Raw genomic sequence first — 27,093 nt, forward strand, 5'->3', positions numbered from 1 at the left:
AACAGAGATAACAGTTGCAACGACCTGCCGCGCCGTGACTATTGTCTCGTTCAGGAAGCGAAACATTGAAGTTTTGCAAACAAAGGCAGGTCGTGGCCTGGAGGTTAAAATGGCCACATCGAAGCAATCTATCTAAGAAAGCAATATTGCTCTTTGACATTTGTTTGCATTGCGCATTTTTATATGCTCAAATGTCAAATTGCAATATTGCTTTCCTAGATGAATTGCTTCGATGTGGCAATTTTAACCCCCCTGATGCAATTTGAACTTGCATTAGTTTTAATTATACAAAGATAAAGTACGATATCGTTCAATAAAACCCTCCCGCCGAAGCTGTGGTAGCCCAGTTTTTAATACTACTAACTTACATCAGTAAGTAGTAACCGGGACCAACGGTTTTACGTGGCTACGGAAGTACGGATCATCTTTCTTTCGGACAATCTGGTGATCAGCCTGTAATGTCTTATAACCAACCTAGAGATCTCAAAGTGATTTTCGTAATGTGTCCCCAACGGGACAGCCTCCGTGGTCCAGTGGTTGAGCGTTGGGCTCACGATCCAGAGGCCCCGGGTTCGAATCTCGGTGGGGACACATCACAAAAATCACTTTGTGATCCCTAGTTTGGTTAGGACATTACAGGCTGATCACCATTGTCCGAAAGTAAGATGATCCGTGCTTCGGAAGGCACGTTAAGCCGTTGGTCCCGGTTACTACTCACTGATATAAGTATGTAGTCGTTACATGAGCCATGTCAGGGGCTTTTGGCGGCTCAGTAATAACTCTGACACCAGGGTTGATGAGGTTGGTATTCCACCTTACAACCCACACGATAAGAAGAAGAAGAACGGGATTTGAACCCGGGACCTCCGGATCATGAGCCCAACGCTAAAAACACTGGACCACGGAGGCCGTTTGCCTAGGTATAAACTACCAGTTATTAAAATTGTGTATACTTTTTTCCTACCACTAAATCGTCCTACATTCTTAATAAAACTCAATCGATATACGAGTAGTCTATCTACCCGAAGTAATTCGGTTGATTGCACTATCAACCTAATTGAGGTTGATGGGAACGTAGGCGCAACTATAATATCGCACACATCTACAACATTGTCGCTACGAAAACAGCGGATTGTTAGTCGCGTACGGAAGTTTTGAAAAGCGAAGATAATTCATAAAAAACATTAGCCACCTTAGAAATAAAAAATAAACCAGCGATGAACGTGTGTTTAAGTATTTGACAGCCAAGCAAAATTGAATCCAATTATCATACAATTCGACTGAACTTTGCTTGGCTGTCAAATACTTAACCACGTTCATCCCTGGTTTATTTTATATTTGTAAGGTGGTAGCTGTGTATGTTTTTTTTTATTCGTAGTTTTTTTTTTCAATTAAGACGCTAACGTATTACGGCAATCTCACCTGATGATAAACATCTTCTTCTTCTATCGTGTGAGTTATGAGGTGGATTATCTATGTGTGTGTGTATAAATACAATTCCTACACTTTTGGCTATCATGAATGTCTTTTATATAGAAATGTCTTAATTATCGTAGGCATAATTATATGCATTATCTATTATGTTATTGGTATTTAATAATTCAAATTTAAGATTTTTATTTATTGTTAATATAATTACCCGCTAAACGAGGTTTCTCTGGCCGTAGCAGAGTGGGTGGTCGAATTAAGGACACTTTTATTTTCTACTGACTCTTAGTTTATCATCTAAGTATGCAATAGGAATAGTTCCATCTCTCCTGAAGTGGGAATGAATATATTTTTATTATTTTTACGGCAATTAAAACACCTTACGAAATGACGTAAATTAAAATAGAATACCTTAAAGGAGTTTAAAAGCGGACTTTTAGAAACAAATTGTATATCAATATGTATATAAGTATCACTTTAAGGTCATAGCTTCGAATCCAGCACAGGCCTAAATCAATGATTGTCGAATTTGTTTTCGACAATCAGCGGTGAAGGAAAACATCGTGAGGAAACCCACATTCCCGAGAAATGCATTTTCGGAAGTATGTGACCTAACCTGTATTGGGCTGGTTTTCCCTTCGCGGGTTGAAAGATCAGACCGGTAGTCGCGTCTGTAAACAACTGGACCTGTCAAATCTTCAGGTTAGGTAAGCGGACCATGTGAGAGACAGGATAATGCTAGGGAGATGATGATAACGTAAGCTCTCGACTAGTACTAGTAGGAGGTATATCCATCGCAAGATGAACTAAGTACCTTCACATCACCGCGCTTTCTGTTAGACCAACGTGATAGGTGGTGAGCCGTATTGTGTTAAGCATGTTAGTGAAAACTGCACTGAAGATAAATTAATCTAAATTCAAATTCAAAAATATCTTTATTCAGTAGGTAACATAGTTACACTTTGAATCGACAATTTTTACATAACGAACGTCTCATCCGCCAAAAACTACTGCAGCTTCTCACAACCTGTATAGCCGGGGAAAAGAAGCTGCAAGAAAACCCTCGGCACAGGGCCCTATAATAACTTATTAGTGCAAGTCCGATACTGGGTTCAAACCAGCGCTCCCCGTTGGAGAAGCAAGTCGATATACCACTACACCGCAGTAACAAATTGAATATTTTAATAATTCATAAAAATAATAAAATATTTCCAACATAAAATATGCATCAATAATTTACTATCGTATTGAATTGTTATGCCCATTCTCTATATGTACAAAGGTCAAAATATTATACAAACACAAATCATTTACGCAAATACATAAAACCTCAGAAGAACGTAGTACTACTTATCTCTGATATTTATTACAACATTCTAATAAGAAAATACATTAGAAATGGCTTGGAAGTAACGTATAGGGGTGATTTATACAAACTCTTGTCTATTTTATCGTAAGAGAGGTATTACATCCATCAATCATTCGTCAATCAAAACTTACGATTCAAAGAAAAATCGACCTTACATGACTTATATCTGCATTGCAGATTAATTATATGTCCTATTGACGACTTTAAATGCTGCGCGTAAATTTTAATAATTTTATTTATCATTTTTAATCACTATTGTTGTAATTATTATTGTTTTTTTATTACTTTTTGTGATCGTTATTTGTAGAATTTTTTGCTGTTTGACAAAAGATTGACCACAAACCACGGTGTTTTGGCAAACAAAATATGGCCTCCCAAGTAGCATTGGCGAGTCTAAAAAGGGGATATTAGATATCTAATAGAATTCGATTTGATTGTCTACCTCTAGAGTATCGTAGTGCAGTAATAATAAGGTCGATTTTTCTAAACTCTGTCAGTACTAATTCTGTCAGTGGTTTATGGTCAATCTTCTGATAAACAGTACATGGCCCTGCAAATAACAATCACAGTACAATAATAATAAGGACGATTTTTGTTTGAATAAATAGTCATGATTGACAAATGATTGGTGAATAGATGTAATGGGTATTACATCTATTCACTCTAAGAAATGTCTAGATGTCTGTCTGTTACGTCATGGATATATTGTCTTGTTTTGACCTTTTTTGTTAAGAATTTTATGTACTCTTAATAGTAGAATGTAAGCATTGTGGTCTTGTGGTCACACGTGGAGCGCCGATTGGAACCCCTTTACCGGACTTGAGACCAAAGAGTTATTAATAACATTAATAACCCGACTGCGACGAATCAAAAAGGAGGGGTTATGTGTTTGACCGCTATTAATGTATCTACATACATATATGGACTATGAAAAAATCACGCTCTTAAAAGTATGAAATAAGAGAATACGTACAATTATAGAGGTATATTTCTCTGAAATTCTTCCGAATAGTGATGTTTAGAATATAGACGTGGTAAACAAACGTTTTGACTTTGCCGGCAATGTATATTTTATGTGATAGTCTCCAAAATCATTACTTTTGGTTAGATGCTGCACACAAAAGTAGTTATTTGATAGGTATATAGCAGTTTATACAAGGTTTTTTAGCTTTGTTGTGATAAAGAGGGCTTCCTTATATGATAGTCGACATTTGTTTTTTTGCCCTGCAGGTTATAATGCGCAAGATGACCTCTTAATATACTATTGCGGAGCTCCGTGTGTCGTAAAGTTAGCGCACGAGTGAATCTTCAACTTTACAAGTTGAAGTGTGAACTATTTGCGCGCGTTTCTCTCATTTGGTCCTTCCAATATCTTTCTTCTATTCCGTGGTTTTGACCGCTTGGATATCTTTTGCTCTCTGTACGGTATTTCATCTAACTATACATGATTTTCAATATAAACGAAAGTGCTATTAACTGTAGATCACGTTATTGACGTAAATGCGCACTCATGCGCATTAGGCCTGTTACATATTGAGTGTGGTGCGTCGGAGTGTATAAAGGAAGACTACACGCATACTAAATATTTGATATATTGTGCAATGACGGAATTTCCAGGCTACGTTCACCAAAAACAATATAGATGGCGTTTTACAGCTTTAACGTAATAATTACCTATTTTCTCATTACTCGGGTAAGTACATAATTATTCCACAATACAATGTAATACTCGTAACAGAAGCATATATAATACACTTCTCATCAAAAAAATCGAAACACTTCCGTTTTCATTGTTTCTGTCCGAATTTAACACAAAAAAGAATTCATACGATGAAAAAAAATACATAAATGTATAGCTGGCAGTTTGGCCATTACAGTAATAAGCGAAAATTCTAAATTCAAAATTAGAATTTCATTTGTTTATCTTATAAACGAAATGAATCACTGTTTTGAGACAAATGTGTGTTTAGGGTTGGAGTACATTTAGCGTTTAAAAACTAAAAATTGGCGCCTATCCTTAAACTTTTTGTTTTTTATTTCAATACTGTGACTTTGGGACGTCTGAAAAAAGGTTTTTTTTCTAAAACGTATGGATACTTCGCCCACAGAAGCCGCCCAAGTTGTGGCATTGCTGGATTCTGGCCTTAGTCAGCGTGTTGTGGCTGCAAGACTGCATCTAAGCCTGTCATCTGTTCATAGAGTCTATAAACGTTATCGGGAGACTGGTTTGTTCACGCGCCGTTCAGGATCTGGCAGGAATCGGGTCACTTCTGAGCGAGATGATCGATTTATTGTAACAACTTCTTTAAGAAATCGACGCCTTAACGCTTTTCAACTGCAGCAGCGGCTTCGTGTTGTACGAAGGGTGGCTGTAAGTGACTCTACAATTAGAAGAAGGTTGAAGGATCGTGGACTGGTACCGCATAAGCCAGCAAATGGGCCGAAATTAACTGCAGACCATCGAAGAGCGCGCCTTAACTTTGCACGTGAGCACCTAAATTGGTCATACCTACAGTGGAGCAAAGTTCTCTTTTCTGATGAGTGTAAAATTATGCTGTATGGTAACGACGGAAGGAACAAGGTCTACAGAAGAGACGGAGAACGCTATGCACAATGCTGCATTGAAGAAAAGGTCAGCTATGGTGGCGGTTCGTGGACGGTTTGGGGAGGAATCAGCGCCGACGGTAAGACAGAGCTTGCTTTCGTGTCTGGGCCACGTCTGCCTGCACTAAACTGTCATCGGTACGTCGAAGAGTGTCTCGAGCCTCATGTGATGCCCTATGCACATTTTATTGGCAACGGCTTCATATTCATGCACGACAATGCTAGGGCTCACACCGCGGGCGTCGTACGAGATTATCTTAACGAAGTCGATATCTCTATTATGGAATGGCCAGCAAGAAGCCCGGACATGAATCCCATTGAACATCTGTGGGATGAATTAAAGAGACGAATTCGAGCAAGAGATCCTGCCCCAGAAACACTTAGCCAGCTGCAAGATGCAATCCAAGAGGAATGGGACAATATACCACAGCATGTGATCGTGACTTAGTAATTAGAGCTCGGGGAGGGAATACAAGTTATTAAATAAACGTTTTTTAGCTTTTTTTTTCATTTACGTGTGTTGTTTTATCCATTTCCTTTATACTCCATACGGAATAAAAATGACTCATTTAACAAAATACGAAACCTATGAAAAATTCATTTAAATTTAGAACATTAACATTAAGATTTGATAAGCTCATATTACTCACTATTAAACGACATTTAACATTTATTCCTAAATGTACACATTTTTCTGATAATCCTGACAAAACGTAAACTTGCAAGGTGTTTCGATTTTTTTGATGAGAAGTGTAGTATTTTATGCAACAGTTGTATAAGAAGGGTCAAAAAATGCGAGTGGCGTGAGTTGCGATGTGAGCCTTGGCGAACATCGCAATAAGAGACGCCACGAGCATTTTTTGACCTAGTTATACAACGTTGCATACAATACTTTTTCTACGACGACATAATTTTAAACGAAACACAAAAAATTTCCAATTTATTTTCCAACGCGCGGGAAAATGGCGGCAAATGTATACTTTTTTTTTATAGTATATCTATGGCACCAAACAAAGTAAAGGTGCCAGTTTCCAGGTCAAAAAAAAAAAACCAACAATGCTTTTTTGGCGACATTATAGTACAGTTACACTTTGTAAACAATGCTTTTATAGGCCATAGAGCGTACACTTTTTCAAAGAGTTTAATTATGTATGTACTTATATTAGACTTTTTGGTTATTTAAATGCCAGATTAAAGTAGAGGAGTAGAAAAAAATAATTGTTGCTTGATATTTGGATCACGTTATGGATAGAATTACGTTGCTACGTATATTGCTTCTCTTTATTTTGACCAGAATAATAATGGGTGGAACATGTAATTCTACCTGGGCGTAATAAAATCATTTATACCCAAACGTTAATTATTGACAATTCAATTTTATACTTTTCTTTTCTTTTTTTTCGGTTTATGGTTAAGACGCACATTCCCGAGGAATGCATTTTTGGAGGTAAGTATGTGACCTAACCTGTATTGGGCTGGTTTTCTCTTTGTGGGTTGGAAGGTCAGACAGGCAGTCGCTTCTGTAAAAAACCGGACCTGTCAATTCTTCAGGTTTGGTAAGCGGACGCTGTGAAAAATCGGGATAATACTAGGGAGATGATGATGGTGAATTCTATATTTTTACGATAGAAAATTCCACTTGATATTAACTCAGAATGATAAGCTGAATCATCCCCCTCAGCTGAAAAAAATACGATTTCCACACCGTAGAAGTATGTACAGATAGCCACACAAGTAGGTATAGGTGTTAGTCACACCGTAACGACTACGGAAGGTTCAGAGACTTTTCCGTAGCAATAGTAAGGAACTGAAAATGAAAAAAAAATCATGAATTTTCCGACAGGAAATTCCACTTGATATCAACTCAGAATAATGGCTTGAATCATCCATCACAATTTTCGTTACGATGTCACTAACTTGTATATGATCTTGGCACAAGAAACCGTATACAATACCTATAACAGGTCTGCCTTACCACAATCTCACCCCATGCCCATAAAAAACAAAATAACGAGGCTATTAGCGCGACATCCCAGACAAAATGGTACTTTATGGACGCTGTTCTCCTCGAATTTGCTTCTAGATTTTGTCAGTATTTTTTTTTCATAACAACGTCACATATGAGTACCATGCCTGTATAGGCATGATGGTATGTGGGGATACCCCCATAGTGGTGTAAGTATAGTAGGCAGAGGTGTATAATACCTAAATAGGTACACCCCTTTCCTCGCTATTTCCAGCTATGTTTTTGTCTCATATATAGGAGGTGAGCCTATTGGTCATTGGCCCCGATTCCTGCAGACACCTCCTAATTTTACTTTAAATTCAAATTCAAATATATTTATTTCAGACATTAACACATCCATAGGGGTTCGTATGAAAGGCAACTTAATAGCTAATGTTAACTTAACAATATACTTATAAATAAGAGCTGGGTTTTGGTAATATATGAGCCATGTATACGGATGATTGACAGCTCTTAATTTTAACCCGGGCAAATCAAAAAGGTATCTCGCTGGTATGAAAACCGTTTGACGTGTGCTGCCAACATAATTCTGTCGGGTTATTGGCCAATGTAAAATTATTAGACGGGTGTTTTAGATTTGAGCTTAAAATTGACATGTGTTCCATGAATTTTATGCTTTCGATTACCCGTCCCTTTCCTTTTCGGCGGATAAGAAAATGACAGATATAACTTAAAATAAAATTAATAAAGTTTTTGAAACAATAAAAGCACTTGGCTACGGCACGTGCCACTTGAACCTCTTCGGAGAAAATTATAAATATGTAAAGATAAATTATAATAATAATAAAAAAGTTTATTTAGGTAAAACCCATGACACACATATACATATTATACATTATATAAAGGGCAGAAATCCTGAAAAGCACGTGACTACAATTTTATATGATCCAAACAAACTAAATTCAAGCTCATATAGTTGAATTCAGTTACATAGGTATTAAATAACTTTTGTCTTTCGATCTCTTCGTGGCTAGTCGTCCAATTCAATCAGACATCCTTTTTTCACGTACATGCAAACGTTTAATACATACAAAATAAAGATTATAGCACAATATTATATATAACACGACCACAACAATACTATAATAATAATAATAATACTTTTTCTACATCAATTACTTTAGTGCGAACAGAGGCAGGAAGTAATCATCTTGCTTTTTTTAAAAAAACATAATATTCTAAACACATAAAATAACATAATGAATCCTCATAATGATCTTCACTAATTATTAATTATACATTGTTTTAAGTTTACGCGGTTATTATCACGGTAAGAACCCGTTATTATAACATAATTATAAACATAATTATTATGTGATTCTTTTATACCGTTATTACCATAATATTTAAAGTAGAATAGCTGTTTTAAGTTCCCTCCAAGTCATGCGGTTTTGATTACGTAAAAAGCCTATCCAAGCCATTATAGGCGAGAGATTTAATAGGCTCGTTTCCAACTAGTCAAATCAGTTCCTTTTTACTAAACGTCAAAACAGAAAATTACTGTGGAATTTGTATGAAATAGCACAGTAAAACGTCATAGAAAAAAGTGATAAAATGTCGAACTTATTACTAAGGTTTTCTTGATTAAAATTCATGAATAAGTATTCAATATAAATCATACAAAATAGAAAAAAGAAAATGTTTTTTCTTAGTTCTAGATCTGTTTTTATTTAGTAACGATCTAATTACCTGACTGTACAGTGCCCTCTTCGCCGCTACCTTCTCTGTGCCTTATCTGCCTATTCACTCTAGCAAGCCTGATTACTGCGTTTACTATTTTGTGTCACTGTCACGTACCATAAAGAAATTAGAATAAAGAGATGCCGCGGAAACATAGACCGAGAAATGCACAAAACGATATTCTATGAGGCAACAATCGTATTTTACAACTTTCCACGTCATTCATTGCTTCTTTGGTAGCGCGCGACCACAAGTAGTTCTTGTGCCAATACGCAATGAACGGCAGGTAAATCGATGTAGCATCCCAGCCAGAAATGTCTTAGTGCGGCCGCTTCACACGCGTACGCGAGTTAACAGGTGCTATGCGGAATCGTGTAATTTAGTGGTGGCATATCTCCTTTGTTTCTATGATGTGTGTCACGTACCAATTGAGTGAAACTGTCAAACAGTCTTGAGGGTCTAGTTAAGTCACTAACGTTTCTGTTTCAACAAGTTGTTAGTTAATAGCTCAAGCGTAAATTAATAACTTGCGCGTAGCGTTAACAACAGTCATCTTTTTTTGACGTGATTTATTGTTGATTTGCCGGAGATGGAAATAGGCTCTCACCCGGTACAACGTTTAGGACAACAGGCCTGAGGGTGCCCAGTTGGGCGCGAACCTCGGCTCATAGAGAAAAAATATTTGAAAGAATTAATCGACCCTAGTGGGTCGATAGCGATAATCGCTGATTGAGGGAAATCGTCGACCGGCGTGGTCGACAGGGTCATCGACTGTGGGTGAATCTCTCTCATTCAGCACTCATCGCTATCGGCCCACTAGGGTCGATTGATAGTTTTAAATATAAGCCTTACCAGTCATCGTCCTAGGTCGAAGTTTGCACCCAACTGGGCACCCTCAGGCCTACTGCCAACGATTAGTCAAACAACACTTACATACATAAACTCACGCCTATTTCCCGCTGGGGTAAGCAGAGACCGGGGAATTCCATTTGTTTCGATTCTGACACACTTCTCTCGCTTCCTTCACATTCGTCTATCGTTTCATACACGCACGCCGGTTCAAAGTCGATCGTGCTGAACCTTTTCTAAAGGCATCTCCAATTTGGTCAATGTACGTCCTTCTAGCAAGAAGGCAAGAGCCAGGAGGCAAGAAGGCAAGAGGGACTGCTCTACTTTTCCCTAAAAATAGTATGGAGTACTACTCTGACAGGAGCGTGGGTCCTAAATGAATGATGAAGTTCTTCCAGGTATTCCTCTGAAAGCCCAAACAAAAAATACTTAAACTAGTTAAATATATTGAAATCGACAGAAAACGAAAACATTTTCATTCGTTTACTTTCAGTTACGAGATTTTCTCCTCTGTGTATTTATTTGAGTTACAAATGAAATTAAGTTTTTAAACATTCTACTCTTTCTTTTGTCACAGGTAGAGCAGTGATCGCCAAGCAGTCACGATGACGGTGATAAGCAAGCAACTCTTCGAGCAGGCTTGTCAGGACACCGACTGTCATTTGTTGCTGCACTATTACCAGCCAAGCTGCTTACAGAGCATTCCTGAGACGTTTAAGAATAGTCTCATTGGCAGCACTAAGTTTTACACTATCGTTTATATTGTAAGTGAGGTTTCGTTTTGCTGAAGTACATTTTTTAAGTTCTAAAAAGGATGTTAGTGATACCGTAACGAATACTAAGGGGGATAATTCAGCTCATGATTGATAGCAAGTGAAATTTTCCGGCAAAATTCATAATTTTCTTATTTTTTTTTTTTAAATATTTACAGATTCATATTTTATCAACTCAGAATCATGCTCTGAATCATCCTTCAAAGATTTCGTTACGATGTCACTAACACCCTGTGTATAATAAACAACTAATTTGAAAGAAGTAACTGATTTGACTAGTTGTAACACGAAATTACTGTGGAATTTGTATGAACAAGGAACGTATGACGTCATAGAAATACATGACAAAATGTCGTAAATATTATTACAGTTTTAGAAAAAAGTAAGTAAACATTTTTTGTCACCTTTAGATCTGTTTTTATTTAGTAATCAGAATTTATCCTTGACCTAGGAAACTACCCTACTTCTGTCTTTTTCTATCACCACAGCAGCCGGAGTAATAAATAATTGATACGAGTATTAAAACATCTGTACTTATTCATATTCACTCCATGTGCCCAGCAGTGGTACAAATACCTCTATAGACATGTATGTATAATGTTTTATATATTCTAGGCGCAAATCCTGGCAAGAGGTGGCAAAATGCGCAAGAAAAAAGAATGGGTGAAGATGGGCGATTATTTCTTGAGGTCTACAATCATGGGGGCCCTCATTTCAACGACGACCGCCGTCTTCGGGTGTACTCTTAGGTAAGGTACGTGTTATGTAAGTCATTATTTTATTTTCCCATCTCTCTAGGAAAATTGCGCTTCAACATACATAAATACATAAACTCACGCCTATTACCCTTAGACTATGGAACTTCATTTTCTCCGATCTTGGCATACTTCTCTTGCTTCCTCCACATTCATCAATTGTTTCATACACGCACGCTGGTTCAGAATAGATCGTACTGAACCTTTTTCTAAGGGCATCTCATCTCTAGGTCTTCCTCTGGCAGCCCTACCACCAACCTTCGCTTTATATACTGCTTTTTAATCCTATTATCCTTATATGCTCTACGTTAAAAAAATGATAATTTTAATCTGCCACTTGAATAAATATCTTTATTTAATTGACATCATTACACTGCTAGACCTGCTGGTTAGGTTTAGCTCTGCTCTGTCCTGCAAGGATTACGAGCATGCATTATGTTGAGTCGCACCGTATATCTGTCTTCGTCTTCCCTCTTAATGTCATTAATATTTCACTATTTACTGCTAAGGAGACGTGTGTTCGCCCATATATCTACTAAGCATATGTTTACCTGCCTTTGTGTGATAGGCTTACTCAACCATAAAAGCAATTACCAAAACACAGACGCAAAGCCTATGATTTGTGTGAACACGTATAAACAGCCAACATTATATAATATGTTCTTCTTAAGGGTAACCTTCCCCTAATCAACCCCAAAGGAGCTTACTCCACCGTGTTTTTTCAATGCCAGACACGAGAATTTCACGTAATATCGCTTTTCGGTCGCAGGTTTGAACACCAACACGGGCCTAAACCTTAAATCTTAAATATTTATTACGTGTTCAGCGGTGAACGAAACGTCGTGAGGAAACTAACATTCCCGAAAATGCGCTTCGGGGGTATACCTACAACTTTACCTGTATTGGGTGGTATTCCCTTCGAGGCTTGGAAGGCTAGACAGGTAGTCGCTTCTACAAAAATACTGGACCTGACAAATCTTCAGGTTAAGTAAGCAGACCCTATGAAAGCGTGATAACGCTAGGGTGATGATGTCTTTTAATATAGATAGAGTCAGCACCAAAACTGTGAAACTTATTGCAGTAATTTTGGACTTAGCGAAAGTATTTAACACACACAAAGGATAGACCAGAGATAAAGGGTAGCTTGTCTGTCGGTCTTTTATAGGATGCACTTCGGTGAGTGTGCGCGGGAACTTCACGGGTTAATTCCATCCACGTCATTGCATCTACGGACAACTAGGCATCGTCGGGCATTTCATCCTTATGTTGTGGATATACCACTAATCCGCACTAAACATTTTGTCTCTTCCTTTTTGATGCGAACAGCGAAGGATTGGAACTGTCTGCCATCGTCTGTTTTTCCAACTCGTTATAATCTGAAAGTCTTCGTTAGAATAGGCATTTGTTTTTTTGTATTTTGTTAGGTAAGCGTGATCCACTCTAGACCACATCGCCATTTACCGTCAGATGAGATTGTCGTCAAACGCGACCCAATATTATTAAAAAAAATACTGTCGCTTGCAACCAACGTTGTTAACAAAATCATTATCATCAATTTAAGAGCCACGCTCTTGTCGGTGCAGCATTTTCCATTCCAGTCTATCAAAGGCCAATACCTTGACTAAACAAAATGTTCTGAGTATTATCCTAAACTCATAAATAGAGGTGATGAATAACATAAGAAAGTTAGGTAAAGAGCAAGAAATCCTGCAAAGTAAATAACAAAATCTGCAATTTCTTATATTAAATTAATAACTTAGTATGTTTTGAATGATTTCAGGAAATTAATGGGAAACAAGTTCACATACTACACGTACCTGCTGTTACCGAACATGCTAAATGGCCTGTTCATTTACATGGAACCGCCTAGCAGGAGAGGATTGGTCATCAATTTGTTTGCTAATTTGGTAAGGATAACTTCCTTTGTCACTTGCTCGGAACTGTTTCACAGCCTGTCCTGAATTTATCTGCTAGTATTGCTAACATTTATATTCTTTCGATAGATATTATGCTCCAAATAATGTATCACCAAAGAGTAACAGGCTCTATAATAATAATATGATTTTAACTTCAATAAAAGTTCTTTGTAAAAATGGTATTTTTCTGCCTTTTTTTCATGTTCTAGTCGATTCAGGATCAGAATCATTTATTATTTTTATTCGACGTAATTATAACTTTGATTTTGTTTTTGACTAAACTTGTTGAAGGTCAGTTTAACATTTTTGAATCTACAAGTACTTCAAACGATACGATTACATTTCGTATCCTTTGGAATTTTTCTTACCTCTTGGTGACTTGTCTATCCTATATAAATAACATGCATGGGTTCTGTCTTTGTTAGTTTCGTAAAATGACACAATATATGTTCTTACGATATATGGTGATTCCCCTGGTAGAGTTTCTAGGAAAGCCATATATATCGCGGCAAGCGCTTATGCCTTCAATATCTAGACAAAAATATTTAAAAACTGCGTATGCGTCTGCCCAGGTCTTTTTGATTTTGACTATAACATCAGATATCTGATAAGTTCAATAACGGTGGTTCTAATGATATTCTTAATATTGCAGCTAATCGAGTTTTATCTGAACAGTCTAAGTCGAGCTGGCTACTTAACAATAACGAAATCCAAGATAACGTTTATGTTCATGGTGGGAAGTGCTCTACTCTTCTATCTTATGAGATTAGAAGGGGAGAGAGAACAGAGGACTCCGCTATTCTGGTGAGTATTTTAGGATTCTATAGATTTGTATAGGTATAGGTGTTTAGGGTTGTATCTTTTTGGATTGTAGGAAGTATGAAACAAGGAAATATTTCTTTGAAATTCATCCGAATTTTTGGGAAATATTTTCTTGATTCATACTATTTCCCTTCTTTTTTTTTTGATTGACATTTTCTGCTAGCCTAACCAAAATTTTAATATTACTATCATCTTGTGGTCACTATGCGTTTTAGTGTACATTACGATTTCACAGGAAATGATTCACGTGTACTTACTATTTATATTATGATTATGACAGTACAAAAGATTGTCTGTTCTCAAAACATTTGTGCGGAATTTTATGATTCAAATGAAACAAAGGCGTACAGTCCATTTCTTATTACTTTATTTCAAATAATTTTCTGTGGAGAAGGTTGACTGGTTGAAGGTTGTACGCATGTTAAGTCCTTTCGAAATGTAAGCTTTTCTCTATTTTGCATCTAACTTGCTTCGTACTCCCTCCAGTAGAATGAGGGGAGGTCTGTGCCCAGAGTAGGACGTATGTAGGCTGTTTATTTTCGTATTATGTTATGTATCTAATATTCTTGAGCACATGACATAATCAAGGTATACTTCAATTACTCGTGTAAGACCATTGTCTGCCTGACTAATGAGATATCATAGAATGCGTTTATCTGTTTATTATCTTCATAGCAAGTTTTCTAAATTTAACTATCTCCTATTTTTTTTTCTATCAACTGTGGCTGCAAGTCTTTGGTTACTTGTGGCTCTACCCACCCCGGATTACGGGAGTTAATTTATGTCTGTATTGTTCTTTTTCATTTTCAGGATCTACACACCTGAAAGAGTGAGACGAAAATCCGATGAGTTCCAAAACGTGTGCCCACACGAAGGCAGCTGTCAAAAGTTCATTGCTAAGGTAAATTATTCTTTCAGTTTCGTTTTTTTATTATTTTGCAATAATCAATCACGTCACTGATAGTCACACTGTGGTTCTGTGGTTCACGGGTTTGTTCCTTAAACTGGGAGCGCCAGCTCGACCCTTGTACCGGACTTGCACCAATGAGTTGTTAAGAGTGTTTGTCTCGGGGCGGGAGGCAAGAGGAAACCACTGCCCTATTTTTCCCTCAAGGAAGTATCATGGAGGAGCTCGGTGGCGCAGCGGTAAACGCGCTCGGTCTGCGTTTGTTGAAGTTAAGCAACTTTCGCAAAGGGCGGTCATAGGATGGGTGACCACAAAAAAAATCATCTCGAGCTCCTCCGTGCTTCAGAAGGCACGATAAGCCGTTGGTCCCGGTATTAGCAGTCGTTAATAACCACCAATCCACACTGGGCCCGCGTGATGGTTTAAGGCCCGATCTCCCTATCCACCCATAGGGAAGGCCCGTGCCCCAGCATTGGGAACATTAATGGGCTGATGATGATGATCATGGAGGATGCTACACTGACAAGAGCGTGGCTCTTAAATTAGTGATGTGATGCAGTTTCCACAAACACAGTTGGCTCGACCATTATAAAAAGGTGATACGCCTCGCCACCTATCACGTTGGTCTAACAGAAAACTCGGTCTTCTTCTCTCGTATGGGTTGTTTGGATTACCAACCTCATCAACCCTGGTGTCAGAAAACTCGGTGAGGTGTGGGTAGTTAGTTCTTCAGACGGATGATATAGTCGTGAGTTTACGTTTTATAATGTTTTTTTTCTTTTTCAGGGAAGCGCCAAGTACTTCGGTATCGGTTTGGCTATATCAATGGCAAGGCTTATTTTGCCCAAAATTAGGACACCTTTGAGAGCCATATCTTCAATAAGGAGCAAACATTTCAAGATGGCTTTGTTCTTCAGCAGCTATATCGGTATTTACAGAGTACGATTTGTCATTGATATACTGTTTTTGTTGTCCTGGGGGGTTTAAAACGCCACATCAAAGCAATTCATCTAACAAAGCAATATTGCAATTTGATATTTGCGCAATTAAATATAAGTGCGCAATGCACACAGATGTCAACTGCCAATGTTGCTTTTTTGGATGAATTGCTTCGATGTGGCCATTTTAACCCTCCTGTTCTATACATAAACTCATACGAAAACAGCCTACATACGACCAACTACTAGACACAAGCAACCTTTCAAACAACTGGAGGGGATATGGAGCGCATTCCACCACGCTGCTCCACTGTGAGTTGCTGGAGGTGTTTTACGGCTAGGTATTAGCCGGGACCAACAGCTTAACTTGCTGTCCAAAACACAGAGTCATTTTACCTTTGCGGACAATTAGGTGATTCAAGTCTGCAATATCCTTGCCAAACAAAGGACAGTCTAAAAAATTATTTCGACAATGTACCCATCGGAAATTGAACTCGGACCTCCAGGTCGTCTGATCGGAGACTGTTTAGGCTGCATAAACTCACGTCTGTCTTAAAATGAGCCTGCCAGTCACTGTATGGCGATAGGAGATTAGCCTAATAAATTATTCATAATTTTAGGAAATGCACAATCCAAGATATATTACAAGATCCTTTAACATTGTATTAGGTCTAAGTGAATTATTTGTAACAGGCTAGTTTCTAACTAGTCAAATCAGTTACTTTTTATTTAACGTCAAAACACGAAATTACCATGGAATTTGTATGAACTAGTATGGTGTGACGTAATAAAAACGTGACAACGTGTCGCACTTATTATTACGTTTTTCATTATTAAAACTCATAAATAAGTTAAGTAAATAGAAAAAAAACAAGACGTTTTTTGTCACATTTAGATCTCTTTATTAGTAATCAGAATTTCATAATATATCATTGACCGAGGAAATATTCCGATCCAAATAAACAACTTAGTAATACTGGTAGTCCTCTATAAATAAACTAAATTATCATTGTATACAATGGTTTACATGCATTCATTTCCATTATCATAATTTATCATAGTAATAGAAGGGACTTTACAACGGTCAAAGTCCAAATTCCATATACACGTACGTTAAGGAAGAACATTTTTCGTACTAATAGATTTTGCAACTTTTTATCAATTAATAACGCCCCATACTAGCGTCTTTCGAGTGTCGTAGTCATGCCAGCGTCTGCGCGACGTCTACGCGACGACGACGCCGCGGCGACGGGACGCCAGCGCTGGCCGGCTGCCGAACGCCGAACGTGCGCGGCGCTGGCGTCGCGCGCCGCGCCCCGTGGCGTCAGCCATGACTTTTGGTATTACTTTAGTACTCATGGGCGTGAGTTTATGAGAGCCTTTCATCTATAAATTATGTACTGTATAAAATAGATATCAAGCGTTTTAATTCATAACTATTATCGCTTTCCATTGCAGGCTGTGATATGCTACTTGTGCCGTAAAAAGGGCTTCGACTCTGCGTTGTACGCGTTACCAGCTGGTTACCTTGCTGGATTGTCATCCATATTTAGCCCCAGTTTAGGAATATCTATAGCAGCGTTGACTGGTGCTTTTAAGGTAAGAGTATATTCTTCTTCTTCTCTTATGTGGGTTGTGAGACCAATGACCGATCTCAACCCTGGTGTCAGGTTTACTGTTAAACTGCTTTAGGCACCTGACATGACTCATGTAACGACTACATACTTATTGAGGTAAATAGTGCCCTAAAAGCACGGAGCATCTTACTTTCGAACAATCGGGCGATCAGCTTGCAATGTCCTAACAAACTAGGGATTACTAGGGCTTCTTATCGTTTTCAAGTTGTACCTTGGCAACATATTTTATCAGACTGTAAACACTGTTTGAATATTTCTTCATTAAGGTGATTCGTTTTCCATACAAAAGTTGATGCAGTGCTACAGGAAAACGGATAGAGGAATATTGTTATAAAACCGATAAATAGTAATATTTTGGTGTATTATTTTCGCAAACTAACAAAAATTTAGGGTCCGAATACGAGAAGTACCATATTTCAGACCCTCAATTTTGATCAATTCTACATTTGTAGTGGTGCAGATTACAGTGTATTTGCTGAGCGTGTAGAGGTGTCAATGTTAGTTTGTGTGCGTGATAGTTTTTTTTTTCTAAAGGCTTTGACTACTTGACAAGTGTAATAGAATGTCAGTGACAATTTATAAAGAGATTTTGTATGAAGAGAATAAATATAAATAAAAAAATAAAAATACTACAATCTGAGAAAAGGAATATTGGAAAAATATTTTTGTAATAACGTATATTATTTAAACATTTTTAAATAATGGGTAAATACCGTGTTTTAAAAGAGGACATATATTATAATAAAAAATCAATACATAAAATGAAATGGCTGTATGGGCATAGTTCCCTTTGCCTTACCCTTCGGGGAAAACCAAATCAAAAAAGAAGTTGTTGCATTTGCCGGGCCCGGGACCGGGAACGGGAAGGTTGCTTTCTTCATTGAATAATCTAAATAATCAATACGAAGTGGTGTTTTGTGGTTAATGATCACATTAGTCGGAAAACATTCCCGATAGTATTATTAAATCGGAATATTCAATAAACAAAGTGTACCTATCTATTTTCGCTTTGCGCCAACAAGCCGCTTACTTCGTTTGGGGTTCGGAGTAGGAGTCTGCTCCGAGGGTGGGGGCTTAGGTTTCATCATTTCATTAATCATCATCAAGAAAAAAAAACACAACACATGGCTGTATGGGCATAGTTTGCCTTTGCCTTGCCCTTTGGGAAAAAAAATAAGATAAATTTTGAAATTCTTATGTATAATAAACAAACATCACAGACATCATGACAGATCTAAAACTAAATAAAATCTTTTTTCTTTTTTCTATTTGACTTATTTATGAATTTTAATCAAGAAAACGTGATAATAAGTTCGACAGCAACCAGTTCAGGTCCCCGAAACAGCCCATTTCAGGCCGCGTATATATGGAAATACTACTTCAATACGTCCCAGCCTCGTCTTTTTTTAACGTCCTCGTTATAAAAAGACGTCCTAACCTGAACTAACTAACCTAACAATAAACACCACGCGTAAATATATGTCCAGAAATGCGCTGTGAGTCGTCTGGACTGGGCGCGAAAACAACATAGAATTCGATTAGGTGCTAAGTGTCCCGCATGCTATCACCAGCTGTCACTGACATACGTATGAAGCCCCGCGGATTTTATTGGAACTAAATGACAAGTCATAATAATTATATGCGGATACTGCGACATCAGCGCCGTGCTTGCGGGACGTCCTGAAGCGCTATTACATCTTTCAAACGCGATGCGACAAAGTTTGAACCTACGCAATTTAGGAAAAATCTACCTTATTATTACTGTACTGTGATCATTATTTGTAAAATCATACAATACATATACACAATTCTTTATACACAATATAATTATTATGACATATTGTGGACTTTTCGGTATACCTACAAAAAAGGAACAATTCAACCATACGTTGTTTTGTTATATCTCAATGGGCTCAGGCAGCGTTTTCGCCGAAAGCTCCAAGTCGGCTATATTTGTAACGATAATTATGTTTGACATTCATCATCATTTTTGAACCATTTTATACAAAAAAAATACTTGTATAAATTATAAACCCTAAAGCACGCCCATGAATCACTCTACTCATTGGTGAAAACCGTATGAAAATCCGTTCAGTAGTTTTTTAGTTAGCCGCATGTTCACTGATGCGATTAATGCCTGTTAGAATTTTACAAAATAAAAAATACGGAAATTACGGAAGGTACTTTAGTGCAAAGTAAATTATTGTATACTTAATTATAATATTATTGGTAAAAGTGATACTTTTTGAAAATTCCGTAACAAATAGACGGGTTCGCCAAATTCAATTGTAAAAAAAAATACAAAAAGTAAAAACAATTAAAACATGCAGTTGGGTTTGAACCGTGAACCTTAAGAATGGCGGCTAGGGTAAGGTGGTGCAGGAGTGCGCACTTAAAGTTCAATTAGTTCTAAAAATAAAACAAAAGCAATTAGGAAAATCAACTCTATTAAATATTATACAGTAACTAATAGACTATTATTTGGAATATATTATTTTCATCTATAATAATTATCTTTGGACGTATTTCAATTAAATCACAAAATGAGATTTGCGCACTCTTACACTCAGGTGTGTGTAAGAGTGCGCTATGAGACGGATAAGAGTGCGCAGTTTATTTGTCCACGCAAAAGTCACATATATGTAAGCTCCTACGCCTCTGTATACGCTGTACATTTTTCATCACTCAATCCAGTCTTCATCAATAGGTTTTTTATATATTACGTCGCACCCTCCAGATTTCCACTTTTTTATTTTGGGAGCATTCTTAGGCTTTTTAGGCGTCTTAAAATCTAATCGAGGCTTTTTTGGTTTTTTGTTCTACTTTTATCGGAAATGTAAGATCATATCTTCCTGATTTGGTTGCAATTGAAGTTCTGAGCAACCTCTTTCTTAGTAGATACCGCAATTCCAAGAGATTTAGCAACCGATCTCTTACTTCACCTCCATTGACGCGTTTACGAGCTTCTTCTTTCTAATAACGAAAGTGGTCAATTTTGTCGGTCAGTTTTCCTTTATCTTCTGGTAATGCTGCAAGTCAATAAAAATTGCATAAAAATTAGAAATCACTAAAATATCCACCGTAGTGTAAGAGTACGCACGCGCCATCTTACACATCCTCGTAGTGCGCACTCTTACATTTTTTCTCAAATCGCAGTAATGACTTTACTAGCACCATCTCTGCGCAGCGATTATAATTATTTCTTTCGAGCTGCAAGTTGACAGGTTAGGTTGTTTAATAATTGTAATCAAATACTTGTAGTGGGTTGTTTTTTGAAACAATCACACATTGAAATAGTTGATATTTAACATAAAAAACATTAAAAAACTTCGGGCTTACCTGAGAGACACAGTTTTCCCTCAATCGCGATTATTTTTGGGGAGCGTAAACCGGCATAGTAGGTGTTCAAAACATGATTGAAATTAGCAGCAAATATCTTTCAGTTTTTGCACAGAGCCATATGCGCACTCTTATCGCCTGCGCACTCTTGCACCACCTTACCCTACTGCTTTACCAAATGCGCCATTTAGAAGTTAGAAGTAGACTTCAAATTATGCATCTCTTTTAATAGCTAACCTAGTTCGCATGTGTGTGTGACAGCTTCGTGTTTGTACACAAATTGAAATGACACCAACTTTTGATGCAATGTTTCAATATGATAATATATCTTCAGTAAATACTTCAAAATTGTAGCTTAACTTAAAGATAATGTATGTAAGATTTCGCCACCTAACATTTCACTGGGTCAGAACTCAACACTAAACGAATAAATGGAAAAAAATACGAAAACTGCAGAAGTAACGCCATCTACTGACGCAGCGTTACCTAGCTGACTGAAACACATCACCTTAATTGTACACGTCATAGGCTAAATCTAATGTTGTTTACATTTTCTAGGATTTTATTTAACTTAATTAATTGCCTGTCTTGATAAGACAAGGAAGTTATCAGGAAAGATAGGAAGGGGAAGACCAAGAAGAGCTTACATCAAGCAGATTAATGAAAACGCGTACTTCGTGTCTTATAAGGAACTGAAAGAATAGGCCTTTATTAGACCAAAGTGGAGAATGTTACACGGATAAGAGCGTGACTTTTAAATTAGTAGTAAGGCTAAATCTACAAGCTACTCATTAGACTGAGCCAAGCAGTACAATAATTCACATACAGCAAATGTTTCATTCCTCTCTGGAATTGACTTGATGTTTGATGACACGAGCCAAAGAAAAATAAATGATCGGAAAATTCTGACACCGACAGTACTTGAACCCACAGCTTCTTGACAATCTAATAAATTCAAATTCAAATCCTGATTAGATTTTGATTGGATAAATTGACGGAATTGTTTTACATAAGTTATAAAGGTCAATAATCTTCTTTCACCAGCTTTACTCCACGATTCTGTACGAGAAGAAGATCCTGCCAACGAGCATACCATTACCAGAACTGCTGTACTGCTTCTGCCAGGGCACCCTCTTCAACGCCAGATTCTTACATGCTGAAGTGTGCCCCAGTTACATGTTCAATCTTATGGATACTGTCAGTAATGGGGTGTAAGTACTCATATTTTAATTTCATAAAATAATAATATAATCTCACCATTATATCCAAATTGGGGAAGAAAAAAGTGCATCCATCGTAAGATGAACTAAGAACACGCACCTTACCGACTTTCTGTTGGACCAATGTGATAGGTGGTGAGCCGTATCGCCATCTATAATGGACGAGCCTATGTTAATGAAAGCTGCACTTAGTAAGATAAATGAATAAATCATTGGTGTATATCGCAATGAAAATCTGCACATTGACCTAGGTCTGCCATTGCCCAATGGCTCAAATTAGCTTCAAAACGTGTTTTCGATTATGCTCCGCACCACCCAAATCCCCTGGTAATTGCGGCTTCCGAATACATCCCGCTTAAGGACGGTACTGAAAAGTATCGGCGTCCAAAGGACGTAATATACGATCCCGACGACCCGATTACTCTAGCCATAGAGGCGGCCAATCAGCTCGCGACACTGAACACTTTAGGACTCCGATACCGACCCCGCCGGCGTGGTCGACGATTTCCTCAATCAGCGCTTATCGCTATCGACCCGCCTGGGTCGATTAATTCTTTCGAATATTTTTCCTCTCAGACAACGCCCTGAGCCGAGATTCGCACCCAACTGGGCATCCACATGCCTAAAATGTAGCATGGAGCACCGACAAGAGCGTGGCTCTTAAATTAGTGATGTGATGATTAAGTTCCTATTTTTTTTTTTCAGATCAAAAGTGCTGTACGAAAATATGATGAACGAGATCAAAAAAGTGACATAGAATATTAACTTATGTCGGAACATAAGGTTTTAAATGTTTCTTCACGACGTTTTAAATGGTGACTGATTTAGTTTAATATTGTTATAGGTAATTGTGGCATTGTTGGTTAATTATACATATTTTTTTCAAATGGTTTTTTATATTTTTATTTCAAACTTTAATAGACTTTCCATACGTATATTCTCAGAACCAGTCGGATTCTTGTGCCTATATGTGTCATCTTGCGGCGGGTACGTGTACAAAATACTTAATGGTAAAAATAAAACCGTTTCAAACCTTAATAAAACATCTAAGCATCTTCCTTAACTTTACTAAAGGAAGATTAAATTTGTTTTGTTTTTATTGCATTTTAGCCTAACAAAAAGGAAAAAGATCGAAAAACTCTGTCCCGGTCAGGATTATCAGCTTGACAAAAAGCTGAGGGTTCAAATACCGTCAAATCAAAATTCCGATCTTTTCTGTTTGGGTCGTTTCATCACAAATTGATGTCAAAAAATAAAAAAAAAAGTTTTGTTTTGTTGATTATTTGATTTATTTATTTCTACCCCGAACCGCCGACTTTAGTTACTTCACCGCAATCACCAATATCGGTTCTTCGTGTCCTTGCAGTGGTAGTTTCGGGCTCCGTTATAGGTGCAAGTGTTGTGGGAGCTGGAGTTGGTTTTGTCGAAGCGTGGTCAGGGTTGACAATGACCACCTTCCACACACCATTCTGGGCACGTTTCTTCGGTTTGACCAACGGTGGGAGACCGAAGCTGCATACACGTTGACACTATAACAAAGAATGTGTCATTAGGTAGGACTATACGCTGGTCCTTCTCAGCCATAACACTATCTAAATTGATGGTAAAGTAATACCACTACTTACATTAACAATTACACATCTCTATCTTTTTGTATCGTGTGGGTTGTGAGGTGGATTACCAACCTTATCAACCCTGGTGTCAGGGTCACTATTGAGCCGCCAAAGGCCCCTGATGTGGCTCATGTAACGGCTACTTACTTACATCAGTAAGTAGTAACCGGGACCAACGACTTAACGTGCCTTCCGAAGCACGAATCATCTTACTTTCGGACAATCTGATGATCAACCAGTAATATCCTAACCAAACTAGGAACCACAAAGAAATTTTTGTGATACGTCCCCACCGGGAATCGAACCCGGGACCTCCAGATCGTGAGCTCAGCGCTCAACCATTAGACTGGACTGGATTTAGCTGCTTAAAAAGCGGAATAATCCATTGTTCAGTTATCAAGAAGGTACCTATTGAAAATATAATTGAGCCTACAAGGCCCAAAGCCTTTTTATAATTCAAACCTCGTTGTTCAACTATTGTGTATAGAAACCTGGAGGTTAAAGAAGTTTAGTCAAAAAAAAATCAGACGTTTCCGTTCAATAACTTTGGAGTTGGGGGGAGGGAGCTTTTTCACCGGAAGAACTTCCTCTTACCGACGGTCGAAAGGTTCGTTTTTACCATTTTGGTTCAAAACCCTTAGAACTCGCTATAATTTACCTGTTCCTTGTTATAGAAGTTATTCCTGTTGCCACCGCATCCTGAGTAGATGGTTTTCTTGCAGACTTTCCAGAAGCGGTCGTAGTAATATCTGTGTTCAGCACCGAAACACCAGCCGTAGTCGAAAGATAACCCGCAATACTTTGGAGCACCCCCTTTTTATACAAAAAAAAAATCCTCTTACTAGCATTATCTCGTTTTTTTATAGGATCTGCTTACTTAACCTGAAGAATTGACAGGTCCGGTTTTTTACAGCAGCAACTCCAACGTCTGTCGTACCTTCCAACCCGCGAAGGGAAAATCAGCCCAACGCAGATTAGGTCACTTACTTCCGAAAGTGCATTCTCGGGAATGTGGGTTTCCTCACGATGTTTTCCTTCACCGCTGAGCACGTGTTCCAAACATGAATTTGAAAACAAAAGTTTAGGCTTGTGCTGGATTTGAACCTGCGACCTCAAACTGAAAAGCAAGTTTTCTACCAACTGGCCTACCACGGCTCATACAAAAACAAATATAACTTTTTACCCGACTGCGGCGAAACAATGCGTATTTACTGCTGTTTGTAAATAAAGGTACAAACAGCATTATAGTATAATGTAATAAATATATTATTTACGGCGGATATTTACTCTTGTATCCTTGTCCAGATAAGCAGGTGCTTGTACATTCTGTTAAAGTGTCGAATCTGTTCCCGTTCCCCTGACATCCGCCCCATTCAAACACGGCGCAACTCTTGGCCGAAGGGTCGAAGAAAAACATTTTCAAATTTCCACGACAAGGACCTTTATCTGGTTTCAGCAAACAAGTCTTTGAAATGACTGGAACAAAGCAGACACCTCTTGCCATTTAAAATTTCGTCACACAGCCGGCGTGACGGGACGCTAGTGTGACAACAAACGCCCGCAGTGTGGCGTGTCCTTCATTTCAATAGGCATGTTACGACTACAACTAACAGTAACTAGTGCTGCGCTAGCGTGGCGCCAGCGTTTTGTCACACTGGCAGTAAGGCATGAGCTTCGTCAATGTATGGGAGTAAAACAAAAGATCCCGGCAAATTGAGACCGTCTTTTTGAAGTCGGTTAAAAATAAAATGCACTATCTAGCGGCTTTGTTTGGATTACAGATATGAAGTGACTATATTCGCCTCGAACAGTTTTAAGGGGGTCTAAAGGGGCCACCTTGAAGCAATTAATCTAAAACTCAATATTGAAATTTGACATTAAACTTTGCTCATATAAAATAAAGTGCGCATTTTCAACAACTGTCAAATATCCATAATTATTGCTTATTATTTGAATTGATATAATGTGGCCATTTTAATTAAAGTAATTAAAAACACACTGGGTTTACCTTCGGGTTCATGGTGTTGCTTTCTCGTTACTTCTGGAGGTGGTATGGTATTTAATGGTCTCCGAGTCCTATTCTGTGCCAATGATTCATGTTTAAAAAGTATCATGAAAACAGAAAAATATAATATCTTATCCATTATCGATTCATGTAAAATACTTCTTTACATTACGTTCCACTGAATGTGTTTCAAAAGAGCTTGTGAGCGATTTTTTTTTATAACTGCTATATATAATTTATTCGATATTGTATTGTTTTATCGTCTTGTTGCACACTTTATTTTTCCACAAAGGCTAAGAAAGCATTTTGACTTCATCAACTAATTAACTAATTAGTTCATTTCTACAATTTGGCGTTCATTTCATCTAGAAAAAAAATAAAGAAAGTTTTTATTGTTAGAGGATGCCACAGTAACAAAACAAAAATATCAGGAAAAAAGATTAAACTTACACAAAATGACGTAACAGAATCATAAAAAGAACAAAAACAAAATAAAAATACTTAAATAAAATATTGGTCTTTATAGTTATGTGGCGGTGATAGACGTCCTCAATAAATATATCTTACTCTACGTTTAATTTTAATTTTGACTTTGATGTTTTTTGTATGTCGAAATATGGACCCTGTGATGTCACATATTATTATTATTAGGCGCAGTGTGAGCCACGACCCTGGTATTCTGTCCTCTCATCCCTCATGTAATTCTGTTGATAAGCAGCAAGGTGAGTACATTTTAAGACTTTTTTCCACCACTAAATAAATAATATCCTACAGTGTAAGGTAACCTTAACTCTTTTATAACGTTGTAAACATAAAATTGAAAATTCAAACGGAGCCGAAACTTATAAAATTCTCTGTTACAATAACATAAATTGAGTGATAGAATGATAAGAGAAAAATGTGGTGTAAAAGAAAATATAGTGGCTAAGATTGAGAAGGGAATGTTAAGTTGGTTTGGACACGTAGAGCGGATGAAGGATAGTAGGATTGCGAAAGCAGTATATGAAACGAAGGTTGGTGGTAACATGTAGGAAGAACTACCTAGACGGACGTACATTGACCGAATTGGAGATGTCCTTAGAATAAGTTTAGCAGAATCTATTCTGAACCAGCGTGCGTGTGTGAAACGATTGATGAATGTGAAGGAAGCAAGAGAAGTGTTTCAGGATCGAAGCAAATGGAATTCTATAGTCTCTGCTTACGCATGTATGT

At 37.6% G+C, this 27,093-nt stretch overlaps 2 protein-coding genes across 5 annotated transcripts in view; one reads left to right on the forward strand and one right to left on the reverse strand.

Annotated features, from left to right (window-relative positions):
• The window catches only part of LOC126370255 (transmembrane protein 135-like), a 41,523-nt gene extending 18,368 nt beyond the window's left edge, over positions 1-23,155 (forward strand). For 3 of the 4 annotated variants that reach the window (XM_050015075.1, XM_050015074.1, XM_050015073.1), the window contains exons 2-10: positions 10,534-10,720; positions 11,345-11,478; positions 13,265-13,391; positions 14,053-14,204; positions 15,033-15,123; positions 15,916-16,068; positions 17,526-17,666; positions 22,088-22,254; positions 22,969-23,155. In XM_050015075.1, the coding sequence (XP_049871032.1) occupies positions 10,562-10,720; positions 11,345-11,478; positions 13,265-13,391; positions 14,053-14,204; positions 15,033-15,123; positions 15,916-16,068; positions 17,526-17,666; positions 22,088-22,254; positions 22,969-23,020 (1,176 nt within the window). In that variant the 5' untranslated portion in view covers positions 10,534-10,561 and the 3' untranslated portion in view covers positions 23,021-23,155. Of the gene's footprint in view, positions 1-10,533; positions 10,721-10,887; positions 11,112-11,344; positions 11,479-13,264; positions 13,392-14,052; positions 14,205-15,032; positions 15,124-15,915; positions 16,069-17,525; positions 17,667-22,087; positions 22,255-22,968 lie in introns of those variants that run through there. The other variant, XM_050015076.1, reaches the window with a different exon arrangement.
• Positions 23,156-23,561: 406 nt separating this feature from the next.
• LOC126370367 (kunitz-type U19-barytoxin-Tl1a-like) lies at positions 23,562-26,047 on the reverse strand. The gene is made up of 4 exons (XM_050015204.1): positions 25,885-26,047; positions 25,164-25,352; positions 24,535-24,689; positions 23,562-23,792 (listed from the first exon to the last, which is right to left on the reverse strand). The coding sequence occupies exons 1-4, from the start codon at positions 26,018-26,020 to the stop codon at positions 23,562-23,564; spliced, it is 711 nt and encodes a 236-aa protein (XP_049871161.1). The 5' UTR covers positions 26,021-26,047.
• Positions 26,048-27,093: the final 1,046 nt, after the last annotated feature.

Source organism: Pectinophora gossypiella, chromosome 10 (genome assembly GCF_024362695.1).
Source record: "Pectinophora gossypiella chromosome 10, ilPecGoss1.1, whole genome shotgun sequence".
NCBI lineage: Eukaryota > Metazoa > Arthropoda > Insecta > Lepidoptera > Gelechiidae > Pectinophora > Pectinophora gossypiella.

Coding starts and splice junctions, on each gene's coding strand:
- LOC126370367 (XM_050015204.1), bottom strand. CDS start 26,020: ATGGATAAGATATTATATTTTTCTGTTTTCATGATACTTTTTAAACAT. Junction 25,353..25,884: donor GCAACACCATGAACCCGAAG/GTAAACCCAGTG, acceptor GCTTTGTTCCAG/TCATTTCAAAGACTTGTTTG. Junction 24,690..25,163: donor ATCTGGACAAGGATACAAGA/GTAAATATCCGC, acceptor TTGTATAAAAAG/GGGGTGCTCCAAAGTATTGC.